Consider the following 20,685-nt stretch of genomic DNA (forward strand, 5'->3'; position numbering starts at 1 on the left):
ACTTTCAGTCTGTATGTGTCCCTAGGCCTGAAGTGGGTCTCTTATAGACAGCATACATATGGGTCTTGTTTTTGTATCCATTCAGCAAGCCTGTGTCTTTTGTTTGGAGCATTTAATCCATTCACGCTTAAGGTAATTATCTATATGTATGTTCCTATGACCATTTTCTTAATTGTTTTGGGTTTGTTTTTGTAGGTCCTTTTCTTCTCCTGTGTTTTCCACTTAGAGAAGTTCCTTTAGCATTTGTCATAGAGCTGGTTTGGTGGTGCTGAATTCTCTGAGCTTTTGCTTGTCTGTAAAGCTTTTGATTTCTCCATCGAATCTGAATGAGATCCTTGATGGGTAGAGTAATCTTGGTTGTAGGTTCTTCCCTTTCATCACTTTAAGTATATCATGCCACTCCCTTCTGGCTTGTAGAGTTTGTGCTGAGAAATTAGCTGTTAACCATATGAGATTTCCCTTGTATGTTATTTTTCGTTTTGCCCTTGCTGCTTTCAGTAATTTTTCTTTGCCTTTAATTTTTTGCCAATTTAATTACTATGTGTCTCGGCGTGTTTCTCCTTGGGTTTTTCCTGTGTGGGACTCACTGCGCTTCCCGGATTTGGGTGGCTATTTCCTTTCCCATGTTAGGGAAGTTTTCGACTATAATCTCTTCAAATATTTTCTCGGGTCCTTTCTCTCTGTCTTCTCCCTCTGGGACCCCTATAATGCGAATGTTGTTGTGTTTAATGTTATCCCAGAAGTCTCTTAGACTGTCTTCATTTCTTTTCATTCTTCTTTCTTTATTCTGTTCCACAACAGTGAATTCCACCATTCTGTCTTCCAGGTCACTTATCTGTTCTTCTGCCTCAGTTATTCTGCTATTGATTCATTCTAGTGTAGTTTTCATTTCAGTTATTGTATTGTTCATCTCTGTTTGTTTGTTCTTTAATTCTTCTAGGTCTTTGTTAAACATTTCTTGCATCTTCTCGATCTTTGTCTCCATTCTTTTTCCAAGGTCCTGGATCATCTTCACTGTCATTATTCTGAATTCTTTTTCTGAAAGGTTGCCTATTTCCACTTCATTTAGTTGTGTTTCTGGGGTTTTATCTTGTTTCTTCATCTGGTACATAGCCCTCTGCTTTTTCATCTTGTGTGTCTTTCTTTGAATGTGGTTTTTGTTCCACAGGCTGCAGGATTGTAGTCTTGCTTCTGCTGTCTGCCCTCTGGTGGATGAGGCTATCTAAGAGGCTTGATGGGAGTGACTGGTGGTGGGTAGAGCTGACTGTTGCTCTGGTGGGCAGAGCTCAGTAAAACTTTAGTCCACTTGACTGTTGATGGGTGGGGCTGGGTTCCCTCCCTGTTGGTTGTTTGGCCTGAGGCAACCCAACACTGGAGCCTACCTGGGCTCTTTGGCGGGGCTAATGACCGACTCTGGGAGGGCTCATGCCAAGGAGTACTTCCCAAAACTTCTGCTGCCAGTGTCCTTGTCCCCACGGTGAGCCACAGCCCCCCACCCCCCTGCCTCTACAGGAGACTCTCCAACACTAGCAGGTAGGTCTGGTTCAGTCTCCCCTGGGGTCACTGCTCCTTCCCCTGGGTCCCAATGCACCACTACTTTGTGTGTGCCCTCCAAGAGTGGAGTCTCTGTTTCCCCCAGTCCTGTCGAAGTCTTGCAATCAATTCCCACAAGCCTTCAAAATCTGATTCTCTAGGAATTCCTTCTCCCGTTTCTAGACCCCCAGGTTGGTAAGCCTGACTTGGGGCTCAGAACCTTCACTCCAGTGGGTGGACTTCTGTGTATAAGTGTTCTTCAGTCTGTGAGTCACCGACCCACCAGTTATGGGATTTGATTTTACTGTCATTGCACCCCTCCTACCATCTCACTGTGGCTTCTCTTTTGTCTTTGGTTGTGGGTTATCTTTTTTGGTGAGTTCCAGTGTCTTCCTGTTAATGATTGTCCAGCAGGTAGATGTGATTCTGGTGTTCTCGCAAGAGGGAGTGAGAGCACGTCCTTCTACTCCACCATCTTAGTTCCTTCTCCCATGTTGTATTTTAAACAGTTTTTGGAACTATGTTCCTCCCACCCTCACCCCCTTTGGTCTTTAGACACCTATTGTTTGTGGCTCTTTAATGTAAACATATTAAGGAAGATATATACAATTCTGGAAATTAATTTAAAACCCTACTTTATAATGAATCATGTGACCTAGGATAAGCTAGTTATTTTTTTGTTTGTTTTTTTTTTGTGGTACGCGGGCCTCTCACTGTTGTGGCCTCTCTCCGCTGCAGAGCACAGGCTCTGGACGCACAGGCTCAGCGACCATGGCTCACGGGCCCAGCCACTCCGTGGCATGTGGGATCTTCCTGGACTGGGGCACGAACCCATGTCCCCTGCATTGGCAGGCGGACTCTCAACCACTGTGCCACCAGGGAAGCCCTAGTTAAATATTTTTGAAATGTTAATTTCTTCATCTGTAACACTGGGATAATTAACTTGCTCTGCCAAATGCATAGATTATTTCATATTATAGTTTTCTTTAGAAAAATTTTTGTCATACTCAAATGTATAGAATTAAAAGTGAAAATGTATGCCCATCAATGAGCACCATTCCCCCCAACCTACATTTTTCCATAAAGTGATTACTTTATGGTAATGTTTGGTATATATGTGTACATTCATGTGTATATTTATTCACATAAGTGTATATAAATTCTGGGATTTTGTTTTACAAAAATGAGTACACTATATTTACTCTTCTATCACTTTTATTTCATTGTACATTATATTTTCAAAATCCTTTCATTTCAGCCGATTGAGATTAACTTCATTCTTTATTTAGTCCTGCAGGAGTTTCCCAAGTTCTGGGTGACCTGTAATTTACTTAACAGATTCCTTCTTAGTGGACATTAGATTACATTCTATTAGTCTCAATTACAACCAGTGAGCATTTTAAATACATATCTGTCCATATGTACACATTTTTCTGTGTCAGATTGCTAGAAATAAAACTGCTTGGTCACATGTGAATTTACATACACAAATTTGTTAGCAGCAAATTACTCTTCAAAAATCTTGTATCAATTTTGATACACACCAATAGTTTGCTCAATTTTTAACCTGCATGAAAACTAGATTTTTTTTTTCATTTAAGAATTATGTATACAACAACATTTCCCTGATTTAATTTATAGTTCCTGGATTATAGCTGAAGTCAAATGTCTTTTTTACATAATTATTGAGCATTTCTATTTTTTTCTTAAACTTTCTATTCATAGTCTTTGCTCAGTTTTTCTGTTTTAATATTTTCTTTTCCATTTTAATATTTTCTGATTATTTTCATTACAAAATTGGCATTTTTTTGGGCCAATTTCAGAAGGAAACTCATCCAGATATATACTGGGTAGGAGAGATTGTTTTTATTTCAGTCTATTGATATTCTGGATGGGGAACTAGGATAAGCAAAACAGATTGTGTGTGTGTGTGTGTGTGTGTGTGTGCACGTGTGCGTGTGTGTGTGTGTGTGTGTTCATTTTCATCAAGTCTGGATATAGAGACGTTTGGTCTGCTATAATGCAAGGTGATTTGGAAAAGTTGAATGTCAACCTTTCCTCATTTTTTGGTTTGTAACACATCCATGATAAGATAATTCCATTTTTTAATCACTTTATTTCTAGTATATCATTTATTTGTGTATGTAAGGTGTAGCCATCAATTCTAATGTAAAAATATATTTTTAAATACTATTTATGGTTTCATTATGCCAATTCATACACTTCCCTTATTATCTTGGAATCTATATATATAGTCTTGGAAAGATTATGCAAAAACTCACACTCACCCTCAAGAGTACTTTTATAGTTCATGTAATAGGGCAATATTATTTTTGTTTTTGTTTTTTTTAATCCTGACTCATAAACTTTGCTGATGTTAATAGCCTGTTAATAAGGGAGAATTTCCCTGGTGGCCAGGAGGGTAGTTTAAAATCAGCTTTAAGGTCCCTTAATGAACCACTGAGCATGTCTTTTAAAAATAGGTTGAATAAAAATTCATTAAATAAATGAATAAAGCAGCTGTTGATGAAGAATAGATTAGACAAGATTCCTTTCCTATATGACATAACTAGCAATATTATCATGTCATAGCCCATGGGTCACCAGGGAATTAACTGGGACAAGGGTCAAACCTGATTAGTAGCTGCCAAATTTAGGCATACTTTTACTAACTGACTCTGAATGTCAGTTTCAGTAAGGGCTTTGCAGGTATCTGCCATGTTTTTCAGGTGAACTGTAGCAGTTATTGCATATAAGATTAAACCATTATAATACTTGTAGGGGTGTTCACCTTATGGTATGAATGGTCAGTTCCTTTGGAGTAGCTATCACCAGACTAATTAGAAATAAAAGATGATGTTATATTATTCTTCTGTGATGTGAAAATGGGTATAACTGTGGTAGTTTAGAAAGCCCAGATATGTTTTTATAATTCTACTTAGCCTTTTTTTCAATGCATTAGGCCTTATGCTACTGGTTAAAATAATTAATAAAATATTAAATTATTAAAATTCAAAATTCCTTCCCTGTCCAGATCAGGATATAGTCTTTATGTATCCTGAGGCTTGACTCTGTGCAGCAACAATTATTGTCAATTATTCTGTGATCTAATGTGAGATAGGAAGCAGCAGTACAGTTTAAGACCTATCTCCATCTCTGCCTTCCCGTCTAAATAAATGCTTTACCCTTCCTGTAGTAGCCACACAATAAGAAGGAGAGAGTATCTTAGAGGAGAGGTATTAAAATATTGGTTTATAAAGGCTGAAAACCTTGGGGCTCCCAATAAAAAAATGAATTTTCTGGTTCCTTCCCTAGACTTATTGAATCAGAAAGTAGGAAGAGGACCAGGTATCTTTCTATGTAATTCTTACAGTCTATCAGGCACTGGACACACAGATGTGTCCAATTACTCTCCCCTGGGAAAATTAATAGTGGTATATAGTTTAGTGTTAGTGTCATTAAACCTGATTTTCTACACATTTCAGCATGCTCTGGAAGTAATATTCTTGAATGGTCTCTGAGCTTTATTTGCTTCATTTAAAGTCGATTCTGATGATAGTAGCTTTCTAGAAGCATGTTACAAAACCCAAAACGTTCATTTTGCGGGGGCGGGGGGCGGTCACAATTTCACGACTCATAGGAGTAAATATTAGATTGTAGAACTAGAGGGTACCTCTAGAGAGCATTTCATCAAGCCCGCTGTCTTTCATTTAGTGGAGGTCTAAAGCATTCAGAAGAGATTGCCCTTAAATACTGACAAATAAAGACTCAAGAAGCCCATTCAGTGGCTCATTACAGTGTTTTTTTCACTCTAATAGTCAATAAATTCTTCACATCCAACCCAAATCACCTTTGCTTTAACCCAAGCATTTTTCTTCTTGCTCAAACCTCCAAGTTTGTAACTGAAAACAGCCTAACACTAAAACCATTCCACTGAAGTACCATCTATTTAATGGACACAATGTGTTTCACGGACACAGTTTGTCGAAATTTGGTCAATAAACAGAAATAATCTAGGCATCATAGAGGTGCAGGTCATTGAATACTAACTAACTGAAATAGAATGAAATAGAAATAAGCATGCTTTAAAATATGCTTAGCAATGTAATTGGGGGCTGCTCAGGATACTTGTCACATAAACAGCTGCTGGGTAAGAGAACGGAACAGTTTTCTGACTGTCTCTTACTTATCTGAAAGTTTTGCCTTCAGAATTAGCCAAGCAATATTTCTGTTCCCACTTTAGGTCTTTTTCTTCCCACATTTTCCTACCTGCTTGCACATCAGTTGTGTTTGCTTAATCTCCCTATTAGTGATAGAGGGCTTAACAACACCAATAGGAAATTAAAGGAAGAGGACAGTCAGTGTGATTAAATCTCAGACAAAGAATAATTAGTCAATCAATCAAATGCTGGAAATAACCTAGAGTTTTTCCCATTTTCACTAGATAGAATAATGGTTTTCAGCTCTAGACTGCATATTGGAAATCACCTGGGGAGCTTATTAAAAGTATCAAATCCTAGAACATGGCAGGTAATTTTGATTTAATAGGAATTAGGTGATTCCCAGGCATTTTTTTTTTTAAAGTACTCTATATCCTGCTACTCCAAATGAGGTCTGTGGACTAGTAGGCAGTGACATAACCTGGGAGTTCATTAGAATGGAAAATCTTGGGCCCCACTGATTATCAACTGAATCAAAATTTTCACTGATGCAAGAATCCTGTTCAGTGATCTAATAGAAAGCCTGGTTCAGAGCCACTGGGTAGAGGAAGTGAAGGGAAGCAGAAGGCACTGAGGGTGCGAAGATGGAGGAGATGATGAAGGAGGAATGGATGGGACGGAGGAAAAAAGGGGCCGGGTGTAAAATGTAGGAAGAAAACGCAAAGACTTTGCCTAAATTTACGTCATTTGTTTTTTAATGGGCAGAGATCCTTTTGTTTAGTCACCGTGATGTCAATGCTCTGTTTTGCATCATTTATGAATGTTCATTTTCCTTTTGTCACTCATAAGAAGTAACAGTAAATATTTGATTAGTAAATTGCTAAAGTTCTTCAAATAAAATTAATTTCTTCTAAGGGAGAACTTTAAGGGTAGTTACTATTATATTTTAAGAAGTAATTAAGCCCTTGTTTTTATTAGTGAAATGTTGATGTAATAAACCTACTTATAGATAATTTAGTTTTTTTGAGATGATAGATATTCTCTCAGCAGCATCCTCTTACTACTACAGAATGCTTGGTTCCTTAAATGTTAAGGACCCAATATCCATCTGATTCTCATGGATATTTTGAATGAATCCCCGTTTCCAATTTCAAATTTACTGACCCTAATATAATAAGCATTTTAATTTCCCAGGTTTTATCTTTTATGTTAAGCAATCAGAGTTAGTGATGTACCACTAAAGAACAAGCTAGTAAAAGTTCAACCCAAATATTGTAATGTACCCAATGAAGCAATTTAGAAAAGATAATAAATATAGGGAAAAAAAATTCTAATGAAATAATAGTCAAGCAAGGATGGAAATTAAAATAACCAAAGCAATTATAAGTTAATGTTCCCATGGAGGCTAAGTGAATTATCTGATTGATTTCAGGACCTGTTTTTTGTTTTGTGTTTTCATCATAATAAAATATGACTATAGTTTGATGTGTTTAATTCATATTACGTAATGCTTATTAATCAGCAAGTGCCATTAAACAGACTGTACAAAGGGAAAGTTTTCTTTCTGGAAACAAAACTCATAACAATGTGAAGAAATGTTTCTTAACAGTGTCTCATCATTATTTACAGATTAAGCTTATTGCTTTGTTCTTTTGCTTACTTATTATCTGTCAAGCAAAGATTTCTAAATACGTTTCATGCTTACTGAACTTTAGGTGTGTGAAAACTATGATAACAAATAGTGCTTTTTTAGTGTTAAATGTATCTTACCTTTTGAAAAAAAATAATTGTAGACTGCTTTTGAAACAAATCCCAGAATTCCCTTTTAATATCGTAAATCAAAATTTTAAAAAATAATGACTTAGAAGGATGTTTCTGAAATGGAATGGCATCTCTAACATCAAAATGTCCTGAGAAAATGTGAGATAGGTGACCACTGTATGGAAGAAATTGCTATTTTGAAAAATTTATAGTTGACAACACATATGATTGAATAATTTTAATACATGTTTTAAAAGTTCACAGTATAATAATTATTGAACCTAAGGTTGTACTACGTTAGATTCTTTTTCTAACATATTGTTTTTATATTTAAATAGTGTACTCAATGAGAGAAATTATCTTATGAACATTTAATAAGTAATTTATAAAAATAAAATCATGGTTATTTCTTTAAATACTATATACATTAATTTCCTCATTTGGTAGGAAAGACCAAAGTATATAAATAAAGAGAAATTGAAACATTTTGTATAGTTACCTTAAATCACCATAGAGTTAAAAAGAGAAATTAACACTTAGACATATATGTCTAGGATTAAAACATGGTATGATTTATAGGATATGATTGCTCTCTCACTTCATGCTATTTTCCAGCTGAGCAAAGTCTGTCAACTAAAGGCAAATTAGTAGACTGTCCTGTGATAACACTGATTTCAAATCTAGTAATTTGATTACTTAACATATGTCTGCCATTTCAATGAGCAACTCTTAATACATCAAAAGAGTCTCATTGAATCTGGAAGAGAGGAATTATATTTGAATCTGTTCTTTCCAAAAGTGTCTTTAAAAGTGTTTCCTTTATATGGTATTAATTACTAATTAGGACATCTAAATAAATATAACAATTGGTTAAAAGATAGGAACGTTAATGTAAAGCACATGTATGAATATGAAGAGTTAATGAGTAGATTTAATTCATCTGCTTACTTGCTCAGAAGCAAGTGTGTCAGATTAACTCAGGGTGGAGATGTGTCTGAAAAGGTTTCAGAGCAAAATGGCACCTTAAGTGGATCTTATGAATGAGTACTTGCTAGACAGAGAAGGCAGATAGGGTTCTTTTCGTCATGAAGGAATGCATTGTGAAAAGGCAGTGAAAATTACAGTTAAGTACCATGAAAGGAACTGGGGACCACAAGTGGTATTTCTCTGTCTGGATGTGAAGATCACAATGAGAGTAGTGAGAGATGCCGGTAGAAATGATGGTCAATTGATAGAGGACTTTTCTTCCTTGCTAAGGGTTTACTCCTCTAGTGCAGAGATGGGAAGTAAGCTTCATACTGTGAAACAACACTGATTTATATGCAGTTGCCCATATTTTCCAATCATTACTTTTAGAGTGGCATAGAGGATTGTGATCTGAGAAATCTTTTAGAAGGCTATGTAATAATTTAGAGCTAAGTCTCAGAACAAAGTTGGAGTAGAGAGGAGAGACAGTAATGAAAAATATCGATTGCTAGTATTTGGGATTTTTATTAGGTATGAGAAGTGAGGGTGAGGGGAAAGGGGAAATAGAAAACATGTCCCCAAATTTTAATTGAGCTACTGGATGGTTGGTACTATCACTAGTTGAGGCAAGGGAACAAATAAGAGAGATATACTCGATGGTGGAGGTGGGGAAATGATACATTCCATTTTGTACATTTAAATGAGAACTTTTGTAGACATCTAGAAATACATATTGCATCTCAATAGAGAATTCAGATCTGGATCTGATGTTATCTACCTATAGGTAGTATGCAAAGCAGAGATGAATGATTTCATCCAGTTATATGAGCCCTTAGACCAAAGAAAATTGTGAAGACCAGCTCTGAGGAACACTAGAGTGGAGTCTTGCTATGATAAGCAGTGAAGGAAGCTTTGAAGAACTCAAAGAGGTGGGAAGAAACAAGGCTGAAGTGGAAATACAGAAGCAAAGAAATGATGTGCTACACATATGCTGTAAAATTCATTTCTCTAAATACTTTTAAAATATATCTTTGGAATAAGTGTGGTAAGCAGAAATGTGTCCCTCAATGCTATAATTTTGATGTCCAATGTATACCTTGACATACTGCTGTCAGCTTGGATTGAAGAATGTTATAAGAAAAAACTAATAGAAGTTTTTGTTGTGTTTGTTATGAATAGATCTCTCTCTCTCCCTCTCTTCCTTTCCTCCTTCTTTCTTTCCCTCCTCCATCCTTTCCTTCCTCCTGTGGTGTTGCACTCTTCCTTACACAAGTCCCTCCTTTTTCAGAAATCTTAGAAGAAATTTCACTTAAATCTCAGGAATAGAAACAGTTGTGCTGGGCTTCCCTGGTGGTGCAGTGGTTGAGAGTCCGCCTGCCGATGCAGGGGACGCAGGTTCATGCCCCGGTCCGGGAAGATCCCACATGCTGCGGAGCGGCTGGGCCCGTGAGCCATGGCCGCTGAGCCTGAGCGTCCGGAGCCTGTGCTCCGCAACGGAAGAGGCCGCAACAGTGAGAGGCCCGCGTACTGCCAAAAAAAAAAAAAAAAAAAAAAAAAAAGAAACAGTTGTGCTACTACAGATCCATTATCTATCTCTCTTTGACTACCTGCCTACCTACCTATTTGTCAGTCACATATCCATTTTATCACCTATCTAGCATCGATGTATCTGATAGGAATGATATAATGTGAATCATGTAAAAGTTTCTGTTCCCCTTTCTGCATTGACTACCAAAAATGTTGCACTCACTCCTGGGGACACCTCCCGCTGCAGGCCCTCAGTGTGCACACTGTAAGCTGACTTCGCTGCTGACTCCATCCTTCACGACCTGCCAAAATGTCTCATTCAGTTGTTCTAAATTTGATTCTTTCTTGCTAAGTTGTGTGAGTTTTGTAAAGCCTTTAAGTATTTGCTGGAACAAGAAAGAATATAGAAAACAAATTCGTGTATTAATTTTGAAGGGTTTTAATTTTGCAGTAATTTTGGGTGTTACAGTAATTTTGATCAATTGCAGACTTCCTTCAGTAAATGTTTGCTGAGCTGAGTCAATGACAGTTGAGTACATTGTTTCTCCAGGGCTCAACTTTTCTCAGCTACTCCAAATCCCCTTAGAAGTTTCTCTTGGTGGCTGACTTTGATGAGGACCTATCTCTGTCTTCTGCAGTGACAAGGACTGTCTGTGCAGAACAGTGTGATGGCAGGTGCTACGGACCCTACGTTAGTGACTGCTGTCACCGAGAATGTGCTGGAGGCTGCTCGGGACCTAAGGATACCGACTGCTTTGTAAGTCTGGCAGCTGTCCCTTTCACTCTCTGGTCCTCCCCTCCATCCTGGTTTGACTCAGGCACCTTGAGTCTTTAATATCTTATTAAGATAAGATCAAATTTTGCCATTTTAGGATTAAGAAAGATACTCTGACTTCCTAGAAGTCATTTCTTCACTGGGTGGCTATTAATTAACTAGGATTGTTCTGTTCTACTAAACGAATTATGTCTTTCTGATTACAATTTATATTATGAGTGAGGTTTATTGGACAACATGAAGGAGAACATATTGAGATATCTTTTAAAAAGCTAACAGCATCCTTCCAGAATTTACGGTGATTACCTATGTGTGTTGTTGCATCGTTGAGTCTTCTGATTGGGGGCACTTGCATTTTATTTCTCAAATATAAATTTCAAGATTAAATCACACAAATTTATGAATTTAACTGTTTTACAGTTTATATTGTTTACAAGCTAATATTAGTCAAGATTTATAAGATTTACAAATGCACGTTTAAAGCAATTTATATGCTAATCTGTATGATTTTTGTTTTAGAAGAGGACACTTTTATGTCCTCAAAATTAATATTTATAGCTTGTAGGGGTCACTTTTTAATTACATTTTGATATCCTTGATAAAGGTCTTTCTATTCTTTTGAATACATGCAGACAATTCTGTGAGCTATAGTTAATGAAATTTCATACACACAGAGCGTTAGTTTCATTTTAAGCTAAAAATCATAAAATAATAAGCTATTTTTGTTGCTAAAATTGCACACAGGAATTTTTTTTCCCCCTCTCAAATATCCAGAGAACACACAGATATATTTAGAACTGAGTCTTTTTTTCAATTTGGCACTTAATTCTGGAAATAAGCAAATTATAGATTATAGCTCTTATGATGTAGATACATAGTAATTTCTTTTCTTAATGTCACAAGAAACTTAATTTGTCTATCCTAATTTTATAGTGAAACAAAAGTGTGTATTGCAGAAATGAGTAGGGAGGAAGAAGGAAAGAGAAGAAAAATGTTAAAAGTATACAGAAGATGCTCAGCAGTTCTTGAACTGAGACCCTTTCCCTTGCCTATCACCAGACACGGGATTGAAGCTTGATCTGGAAGTTGCTGAACAAGTGTTTCAAAACAGTAATTTCAAAACAGTAGCAACAATAAACACCAACAATTGATGTTAACTTTCACTTAGAAGCTTCACTGCATTTTTTTCATGGTTCCATTGTCACAATAAGCAGAGTGCTGAGGGAGCTTCAGAATTCTCATTTCATTACTTTTAGGGAATAGTCCAGTGATTCCACTTTGGCATTTAGTACAGAATGTTCAAGAATGCCAGACCAAGACTTTGGTGTAAGTTATGTTGTATTGTATGCTGTCTGGAAGGTAAACTTGTTTGATTTCTCTGGCTTATGTCCCTTTGTTGCCAAGCAATCTGTGCACAACACTGTATAAAATATGTTAGTAAAGCAATTATGAGGACACATGAAGTTTTATACCCATAAATTAAAACTTACTGAGTTTCCTAGATTGGTTTTTAATAGATTCTTCCTGGAGAGTGTCATCTTAGTGAATAATGTATTATCAGTGAATCTCGTTCTGATTATGCATCTCATAGACCATCATCAGGGAATTGTCATGTTTGTGATAAAGTGCTTGCTAAAACAACAATTGATTAAGAAAATGTTTTGAGGAAACAGAATAAATTAGTGCTTATTAATAAGCATACGTACAATATATGATGATATGTAAAATATAGCTTGAGTTCACATTAGCTTGCCTTCCAAGGCCTAAATTATTCCTATGAATGTTTAAATTGTTAAATTAAGATAATTAGTTCATCCCCTATTTTGCTAATCACATGTTTTTATGTACTTATACATATGTTCTCTTTTCATATCAAATACCTAACTCTTAGGTGGTACAATTGTTTTTAATCATTCTCAAATGCATTTGAACATATTAACAAATTGAGGTCTCAATACAAATATATGTCAGCAGAAACAAATTCACTTGAACTGGTGACTTTTAGTAAATGGTATAACATTATGAAAAAGACTATATAGGAAATGGTATCATATTATTTAATTATGGGCTAAGTATAGCTACTTCTTTACATTTTGGCATCGTACCCCCTACATTTACACTTGACTAGTCACCTGCCAGAGACTTTTCTTTAAGTCCAGTTTGAATGACCATCACATTTTCTCACTATACGATGGTGATGAATGGACTTACCATATCACTTAAGGCACTGAACTCTCCAAACCAGCTTTAAGGAAATTCTAGCCTGTACAAATGGAGATTTAGTTGTCACTGCCAGACTCTAAGACTCAACATAAACCCTTTGGATAAGGGTAAGCTTAAATAAGTTTTCACTATTATCTAACTTTAATAATTTAAACCAATTCTCAGTTTAGAAATCAATGGATAGATACCAAGCAATTAGAACATCAATAACTGTAGATGGTATATTTACTGACATTAGAAAAACAGTTTTGTAAAATTGAGAAGTACAAAACAAATGCAAAGTTAAAAAATAAGCCCTTACAACTAGGAGGTTATCAGATTTTCCAGTTTTTATGAAATTGATGTACGCTGAGTAAACAATACAACCTATCACAGAACTGTTGTAGCAGTGTCCCTTTAACAAGTATTATGAAGGTTATTTTTAAAACAAAATTAATCTTTGCTGTGTTGCAGGCCTGCATGAACTTCAATGATAGTGGAGCATGTGTTACTCAGTGTCCGCAAACTTTTGTCTACAATCCAACAACCTTTCAACTGGAGCATAACTTCAATGCAAAATACACCTATGGAGCATTTTGTGTCAAGAAGTGCCCACGTAAGTAACAGGATAAGAAGAGCCAAATCAATTAGCTCATCATTTAAAAGCAGAGGAATTTCATGTAAGTTTATTGAATTTCAAAATTGTGACAATATTGTGAATTACTTGAGAATTGGTACTATTATTATCATTTCACAAATAAGAAAATTAAAATTCAAAAAATTGAAGTGATTGGTTCATAGTCTCAGCAAAGTAGTGGCATGTTTGAAGTTATAGTACAGTGTCATTCATTGACTTCTAAACTCAATATTTTCACTATATGTCAATGGTTTTGCACACGATTTTGTTCCTCAGAAAAGTGATTAGTTAAGTAGCAGCAAGCTATGTAATGAAAGAGATCTGCTCTAATAACAATGCATTTTCACCTAAAATTATTTCTTATTATTTATTTGTTATAGAACGTATAGCATTGTAGTTTTAACATCAAATCCAATGTTAAACAATAACAGTGGATATAAAGGGCATATTAAGGGGCCTTTACCAAATTGACAATTCATCCTGGGGATACACAATGACCGATTTAGCTTTCATCAAGAATAGTATATGTCTCAATACCTGTTCAAGTCAGTTTCTTTGCTTGAAAAGACCAATGAGACAGTTCTTCAATGTTTTACTTACTGGAAGGCTAAAAAAACCCACTACTTTTATCCACATACTCAATTAAAAGAAGACTTTACATTCTACAGCACACAGATACTGTGTTTTTGTTCTTGTTTTGCTTTGTCCACGTGATGAAGTATGAAGTGTAAGGGACATGATATTAGAGTGGCTTCGGTTATAGCTTTGCCCACTTATTAGTCGTGTGATTTTAGATAAACTATTTAGTTTTCTATTTCCTCCTCTTTAAAATGTGGATAATCATATGTACCCTCTCTCTTTCCCAGATACATTATAAAGATCAAAGGGATAGGGGATAGGGTTCAGAGGAATAGTATGTAAAAACAAGTCTTTGAAAGCAATGATGATTCCAGCCTTTATTATTAAATATTTTATATTGATTAAAAGAATAATTATGAGTGTGTGTGTATATATATATATATATATATATATATATTTAACATGGCTCTAACTTACCATTTTAAAATCACAGACACACTAACTCTAGGATAGAAGAGATTTTTCCATCTTAAACAATTTTATATCCAAAGTTATGTTTTTGATCTAACAGCTTCTCATCTGAAGTTACCCTATATTTCCCCGTCTACTGTCTTGCAAAATAGGGGGCTTGAGAGTATTGTAGAATGTGGCTAGATGATGAATTTCTTCGGTTTCTTAGACAAATGTCCTCCTGCTCTACTACTTCATATTACGGTGGTTTGCCCCAAAGATAGTCAAACCCATGCTTTTTTGAAATTTTTGGTGCTTTCCTTTTTATTCAAGCCCTGAGGTTGAGGCCCAAGGCTTGGTCTGGAGTGCAAGACCAGAAAAACCTGAGCTAGGGAATTTTCCTTTTCTTTATTACATCCTTTGTAGTGTCTCATCTGAAGTCTCTCAACTCCTAAGTTATGACAAGGGGCTAAATACTTAGGACTGTTTTTTGAAATTAAATGCCCAGTTACCATAGATATGGTAACTCATAAACTTCCTTTCATGGATTAGTTTAGGTCTATCCAATTACAGATTAATTTAAAGAACTTCATTATTTATCTATGTAAAATTCAAATCTTTGAGGGACCTTGATTTGCTAAACTGTAGCTGTCTTAGAAAAACAAAGATGTTCAGTTTCTAAATACTGGTCTACAGTTCCTAATTCAGAATTCTGAAATTCAAAACCCCTAAACAACAAATATTTTTTGAAACTAATTTGACTGCAAAATCTGAACCTAACCGATAATGAAGATATTTGTAACCTTTTTAAAAAATTTCACTTGGCATAAATTGCTGCAAAAATGTGGAAGTTTTTAAATACGAGGTATCCCTAAAGACCTTGCAGAAAGGATGTTTACACCTGTTGCAGGTTGGGTTCCCCTGAGACAGAGACTATGGTTGTTTAAGAAGTGTTCTCAGAATCAAGACCCATGAGGGAAGGAAATGAAGTGAGATCAGGCTGTGACGGAGTCTCAGCAAAGTGTCTCTTTTGTGGTGGATGCCCTCTAGTGGATATTAACTTGGAATACAAAGATCTTCACACTTTATACCCACTCTCATGGATTCATATATATGCCTCTACCCCAGACTCCCTTCAATCCCAATTCCAGATTTTCCAGTACTTCTTCTCCTAGGGCAAGCCACTGCTCATGAGTTCATATTTATTCTAAACTCCTATTTATTCCCTACAAAGTAAAGGATCATTTGCACTACCCAGAACTATGCCCATTGGTGGGATTTTTCCTTGCCACTATATTTCAAGTCCACTCCTGACTGAGGCTGCAGGGCAGCTGCCCTCCATTTTCAGCTGCTTGCACCCACACCCCAAGCTTAGTTTTTGTCTTCCTCTGTCAGCTTGTCATACGTGCTCTCTCTTGGTCCCCATGCAGCCATGGGTATGAGCTTAGTGAAAGGTGCCAGCACAGTGGTGGATGACGTGGGGATTTGGACCACCTGCTTATGCAGTTTACTTGTGCGTCTACCCCTGCTCACATCAATCCCAAATGTACTGCTTCCATCTTACAATGGATTGCTGTTGGACCTGCTCAACATTATGATGGTTTTTAACAAAACCTTGTGTGTGATGGGCAATTCTGGCTACAAGATCAATCCGTGACTCATGGTTAGGTAGTCTCTCTCTGCCAGGACCCAGAAGTATGTCAGGAGTTGTTTATTAAATATTAAATGGTGTATAATTCCTAGAGGTCTCAGCTGGGATTTCCCGGTCGGGACTTGCCATAACTCCACGTGGCATATCTTCCCGCCAGAGATACTTCTAATGTCATAGAGCCTCTTGGGTTTTGTGATCCAAGTAGCAGAATTGCTTGTACCCCAGCCTGGACCTGCATCATGTGCCTTTCCTGCTCTGGGCCCTCTTCAAGGTCGGAAGCCTTCTAGACTAGAATGTTGGGCCAGAAGCAGTTTTTCCAAACATGGAAGGATGCTGCCTTCAAAACCCAAAGCAGCCTAGCAGGTATTGTGTTTTCCCTTTATCGTGGGAGGCCCTAGATGTAAAAATTTGTCCTTATTTTTGGGAGGGAATGTTCTGGCATATTCCAGACCACTGGCTTCCTAAACATTTCACCATGTCAGGTAATTAGATGTTCCTGGGTTAGTTAATATACCTTTCCTAAAGTACTGCCCTTTCAAATTTCATTTTGTTTCTTCGTGTAAAGCAATGGGACAGTTTCTACGGCACTCCAATGAAAGATGAACACATTTTAAACATTTCTTCTTGGATATGAAGTGCACTCCCTTCATCCAAGGCAGTTTAACTTCAGCTTCATTTGTGCTTCATGTAACTTGAAGTATTTTTAGACTTCAAACTTGCATCATGACATGAAATGAAGTGGAACTACTGAAAAACACAAACTAAATGTCATGCAGTTTCCTAAGTCTGTAAAGGAAATTCACTATCTTGGGGGCAATTCAGAATGTGGAGCAGTAGTCAAGCAAGTACCAGTTGTTGTTAACACACACTGCCCTTGGATTTGAATGTGGTGTTCGTAGATGCTATTTCAGGTGGAGATATTTAGACAGAGTTGTTTTAGGGAAAGAAACATACGTACTATCATTTTCAAATGAAAATAATTTTCAAACCCTAAAATATCTTGTTTTAAAATCTTTTGCTGAACCTCAACGTTATTGTTAATTTTACCTTTTTTTTATCAGATAACTTCGTGGTCGATTCCAGTTCCTGTGTGCGTGCCTGCCCTAGTTCCAAGATGGAAGTAGAAGAAAATGGGATTAAAATGTGTAAACCTTGTACTGACATTTGCCCAAAAGGTGATGATATTTTTTTTTTCATTTTATAATGAAAAAATACTGTTATTTTATAATAAAAATGCAATAATTTATTGACTAAAGAAAAATTTTCTCAGCTCTCTAATTGTGCATCTTGTTTCTACAGCTTGTGATGGCATTGGCACAGGATCATTGATGTCAGCTCAGACCGTGGATTCTAGTAACATTGACAAATTCATAAACTGCACCAAAATCAATGGGAATTTGATCTTCCTAGTCACTGGTATTCATGGGTCAGTATTACATTTTTGTGGAAAATTGTTTTACGAAGTGCAGACAAAGCTTAAGAGATTCTGTAGTTTTGTCTGTTTGATTCCTTTTGACACAGAGTTCCACTACACATTAATGCTTTCCTCCAACAAAGTCAAATGCCAGATTTCACCAGCAGTGATAGTAAAACAAATTTTGGGGGTACATCCAGATTATGAATTTGGTGACAACTTAGATTTAAAAATATCGATTTATATATAAGCTAAGATGTATTTACAGGACATTTTCCTCAAATCCATAGATTTCAGTAAGCTTGGCACATTTGTGGATATGTTTAGGGAAACATATCAGTGGACAAAGTGGGGAATTTCATTCAAATTCCTAACCAATTAGTTCAAAACAACATAAATTAATGCATCTCACAGAAAACAAATCAGTAAGTTGAAATTCTGAGTTTTCAGGTATTTTCTTTGCCTTGCTGCATCTTTTTCTGTTTTAGACTTGGGAAGTCAGTGATAAATCTATTAAATGTATTTCATTTTAGCAATAAAAATTGTAACATTTTCTGGGCCCCTTCATTACAGAACCACCTGCTGTTTTTAACTGGGAAAATGACCAAGTTTGCATCCTTTCAACTGTAATGAAAATATCAATATTTTTACTTTATATTTTATCTATTTGTATATATCACTACTTAATTCCTAAATATTAGTGCTATGGGCTACAGATAAAAAATATCACTCACATATTTCAATTCAAAAGATTACTCTAAACATATATCATTTCTAGAAGCAAAACAATTTAACACATTATGAATAAATACGTCAAATAGGAACAATAAGAGAAATAGAACAAAGCGTTTCTTTCCATTCAGATAAATTACCGTAGGTCTTAGTACATAAAGCATTTCTTTACTTTAAAATATAGCTTTAATATGGATCTGTGCCAGAAACTGTAATAGTATGTATTCACTTTCTGTTATATTTGGTCTAAGAGGTGTTTCTTGTTGTTTTGTTTTTTAAAATAAGATCCAGATTTTTAACGTCTCTTTAAAAAAAAATGTGCATGTGATTACTCTTAGTTTACATGGCAACAATCTATTGGAGATGGGTGGTACTACCATTTTGAGATGGGACACATTCAGTCGGCTCCACCATGGACAATCTGTATTGAGCTGTGTGGCTTCCATGTCAAACAACTCCAATGTAAAGTTGAGAACTGGGTTAATAATAAATACCTACATCTTCTGGTTGTTGTGGAGATTCAAAATAAAACAAAATATACATTTTTTTAAGTGTTCAGCCCAGTGCCTGGCATACAGTAAACCTTAATAAATGGTATAAAAAAGAAAGAAAAAGGTGGGGGAAGGGAAGGAGTAAAGGAGGGAAAGGGGAGAGAGAGAGAGGTAAAGAGAGAGATTGAAAAGTAACAAAAATAGAAGTTAAAAATTGCTAAACCTCCGAAACAAAAGAAAGTTAAAAAAAAGGAGAAAAAGGCACTTCAAGAGGAAAATCTCAGTGACTATATCTAGTATATAGCACAGCATACAGTGCAACAGATAATATCTCATAGACTACTGGAAACCAAATAAAGACAAAGTTATTTTCATGGCAATCCTTACTTTACGATGTCATACTTCCTAGTTCAGACGATTATTATTTGTCCTTAATTATAACACTTAAATTTAACATTATAATTAATATTATTGTGTCTTAAGCATAATATATAAGGCATTTTCCAGGACAAATATATATGTGAAATAAGATATGTTCCTCACTCCTAGTCTCATGCCAACATGAAACATATTCTGAAGCCTTTCCCTTTCATTTTAGGAAAGTATTAATATAAAGTTAATTGAGTAGGTCTCAGACACTTATGTGTAGGCATATGTGTATTCATGTATGTAATATGTGTGTGCATATGGACAAAGAGAGAGATTTTAAAGATGAATAACATGAGGTATTATTAACAAAGCTTTCAGTAAATTAACAAAATTTTTTACTTCACTTAATTTCCATTACCCTATATCTTCTACTATCTAGTTTTTAATAGGATGTATGGTTTGATTAAAATAGCTAGAGTATTTCTTTAAACTAATAGAAGTGAAAAACCCATAATTAAGTAAGAGTGTACTTTTCAAAAACAAATTTCTGCAAAAAATAAATTTACTGTGAAGTTGTCAACTAAAATGTTAACATATAAAAGAGCTCAATGTTCAGTTTATAGCACGATACCACCATTGCTAGAAATAAACTAGGCATTCTTATTTCCTTATTTAGAATGGGAACTGCAGACAAAATTCAGCGTTCAGGGTTATCATAGGATCCCCTTTCGTGTCTTGTCATGTCTAATAATGTCCCTGTGAATATGCTTAGAGCAATAAAATGCTCACCAAATAAGCATGTTCATGCTGTGTCACAGTGTGACACAAACAAGAAAGTACTTAGATGATCGACTGTAATGATGATAGACAATGGGAAACAGATAATGAGCTTGGTGAAAAAAATAACATGATTTCTATGGAATTGTGAAAATATGTTTCTCTCTCTTTATCCTGAGCTTTATTTTGGATCACCCAACACAATAACAGGGTGGACATAATGTTTTTTTTCATGGTCCTGAATTTAGCTAGGAAACTTCTCAATTTTAAAATCTATGGATTTCAAGTGGCTGTAGGGTGGAACGCCCTAGGGGTACTTTTAAGTTGGTAAGTGGGATTCTGTCAATTTATTTTATGAGAGTCCTGAATCTCTAAAATTAAGTATATAAAATTTCTGTGGTCCGCTGGGCTTCATGTGAACAGTCCAGAATTCATTTCATTCCTGGCAACCTGGAAGTGTTCTCAGTAAAGGTTTGGACTGACCCCATTATTGTGTGCTTGACCTGAACTTTGAGTGTTTCTCAGTAAAGCAGGAATATTTGATTATATGGCTAGAGCTATTCTAGACACTGCTTTTCATCAAAGAACAAATGTTGAAAGTTCATTCTACTACTGCAGAGCTGATATTTCATGTGCATGCAGACATCTTTGCACATTAGAA

At 35.8% G+C, this 20,685-nt stretch overlaps 1 protein-coding gene across 1 annotated transcript in view; it reads left to right on the forward strand.

Annotated features, from left to right (window-relative positions):
• ERBB4 (erb-b2 receptor tyrosine kinase 4) overlaps nucleotides 1–20,685 on the forward strand; it is a 1,108,236-nt gene that overhangs the window by 790,413 nt on the left and 297,138 nt on the right. Inside the window, exons 6-9 of the mRNA XM_060016164.1 lie at nucleotides 10,586–10,704; nucleotides 13,399–13,540; nucleotides 17,303–17,416; nucleotides 17,541–17,667. Of these exons, the coding sequence (XP_059872147.1) occupies nucleotides 10,586–10,704; nucleotides 13,399–13,540; nucleotides 17,303–17,416; nucleotides 17,541–17,667 (502 nt within the window). The remainder of the gene's footprint in view (nucleotides 1–10,585; nucleotides 10,705–13,398; nucleotides 13,541–17,302; nucleotides 17,417–17,540; nucleotides 17,668–20,685) is intronic.

The sequence above is a fragment of the Delphinus delphis genome, chromosome 7, assembly GCF_949987515.2.
Source record: "Delphinus delphis chromosome 7, mDelDel1.2, whole genome shotgun sequence".
In the NCBI taxonomy this organism is placed as follows: domain Eukaryota; kingdom Metazoa; phylum Chordata; class Mammalia; order Artiodactyla; family Delphinidae; genus Delphinus; species Delphinus delphis.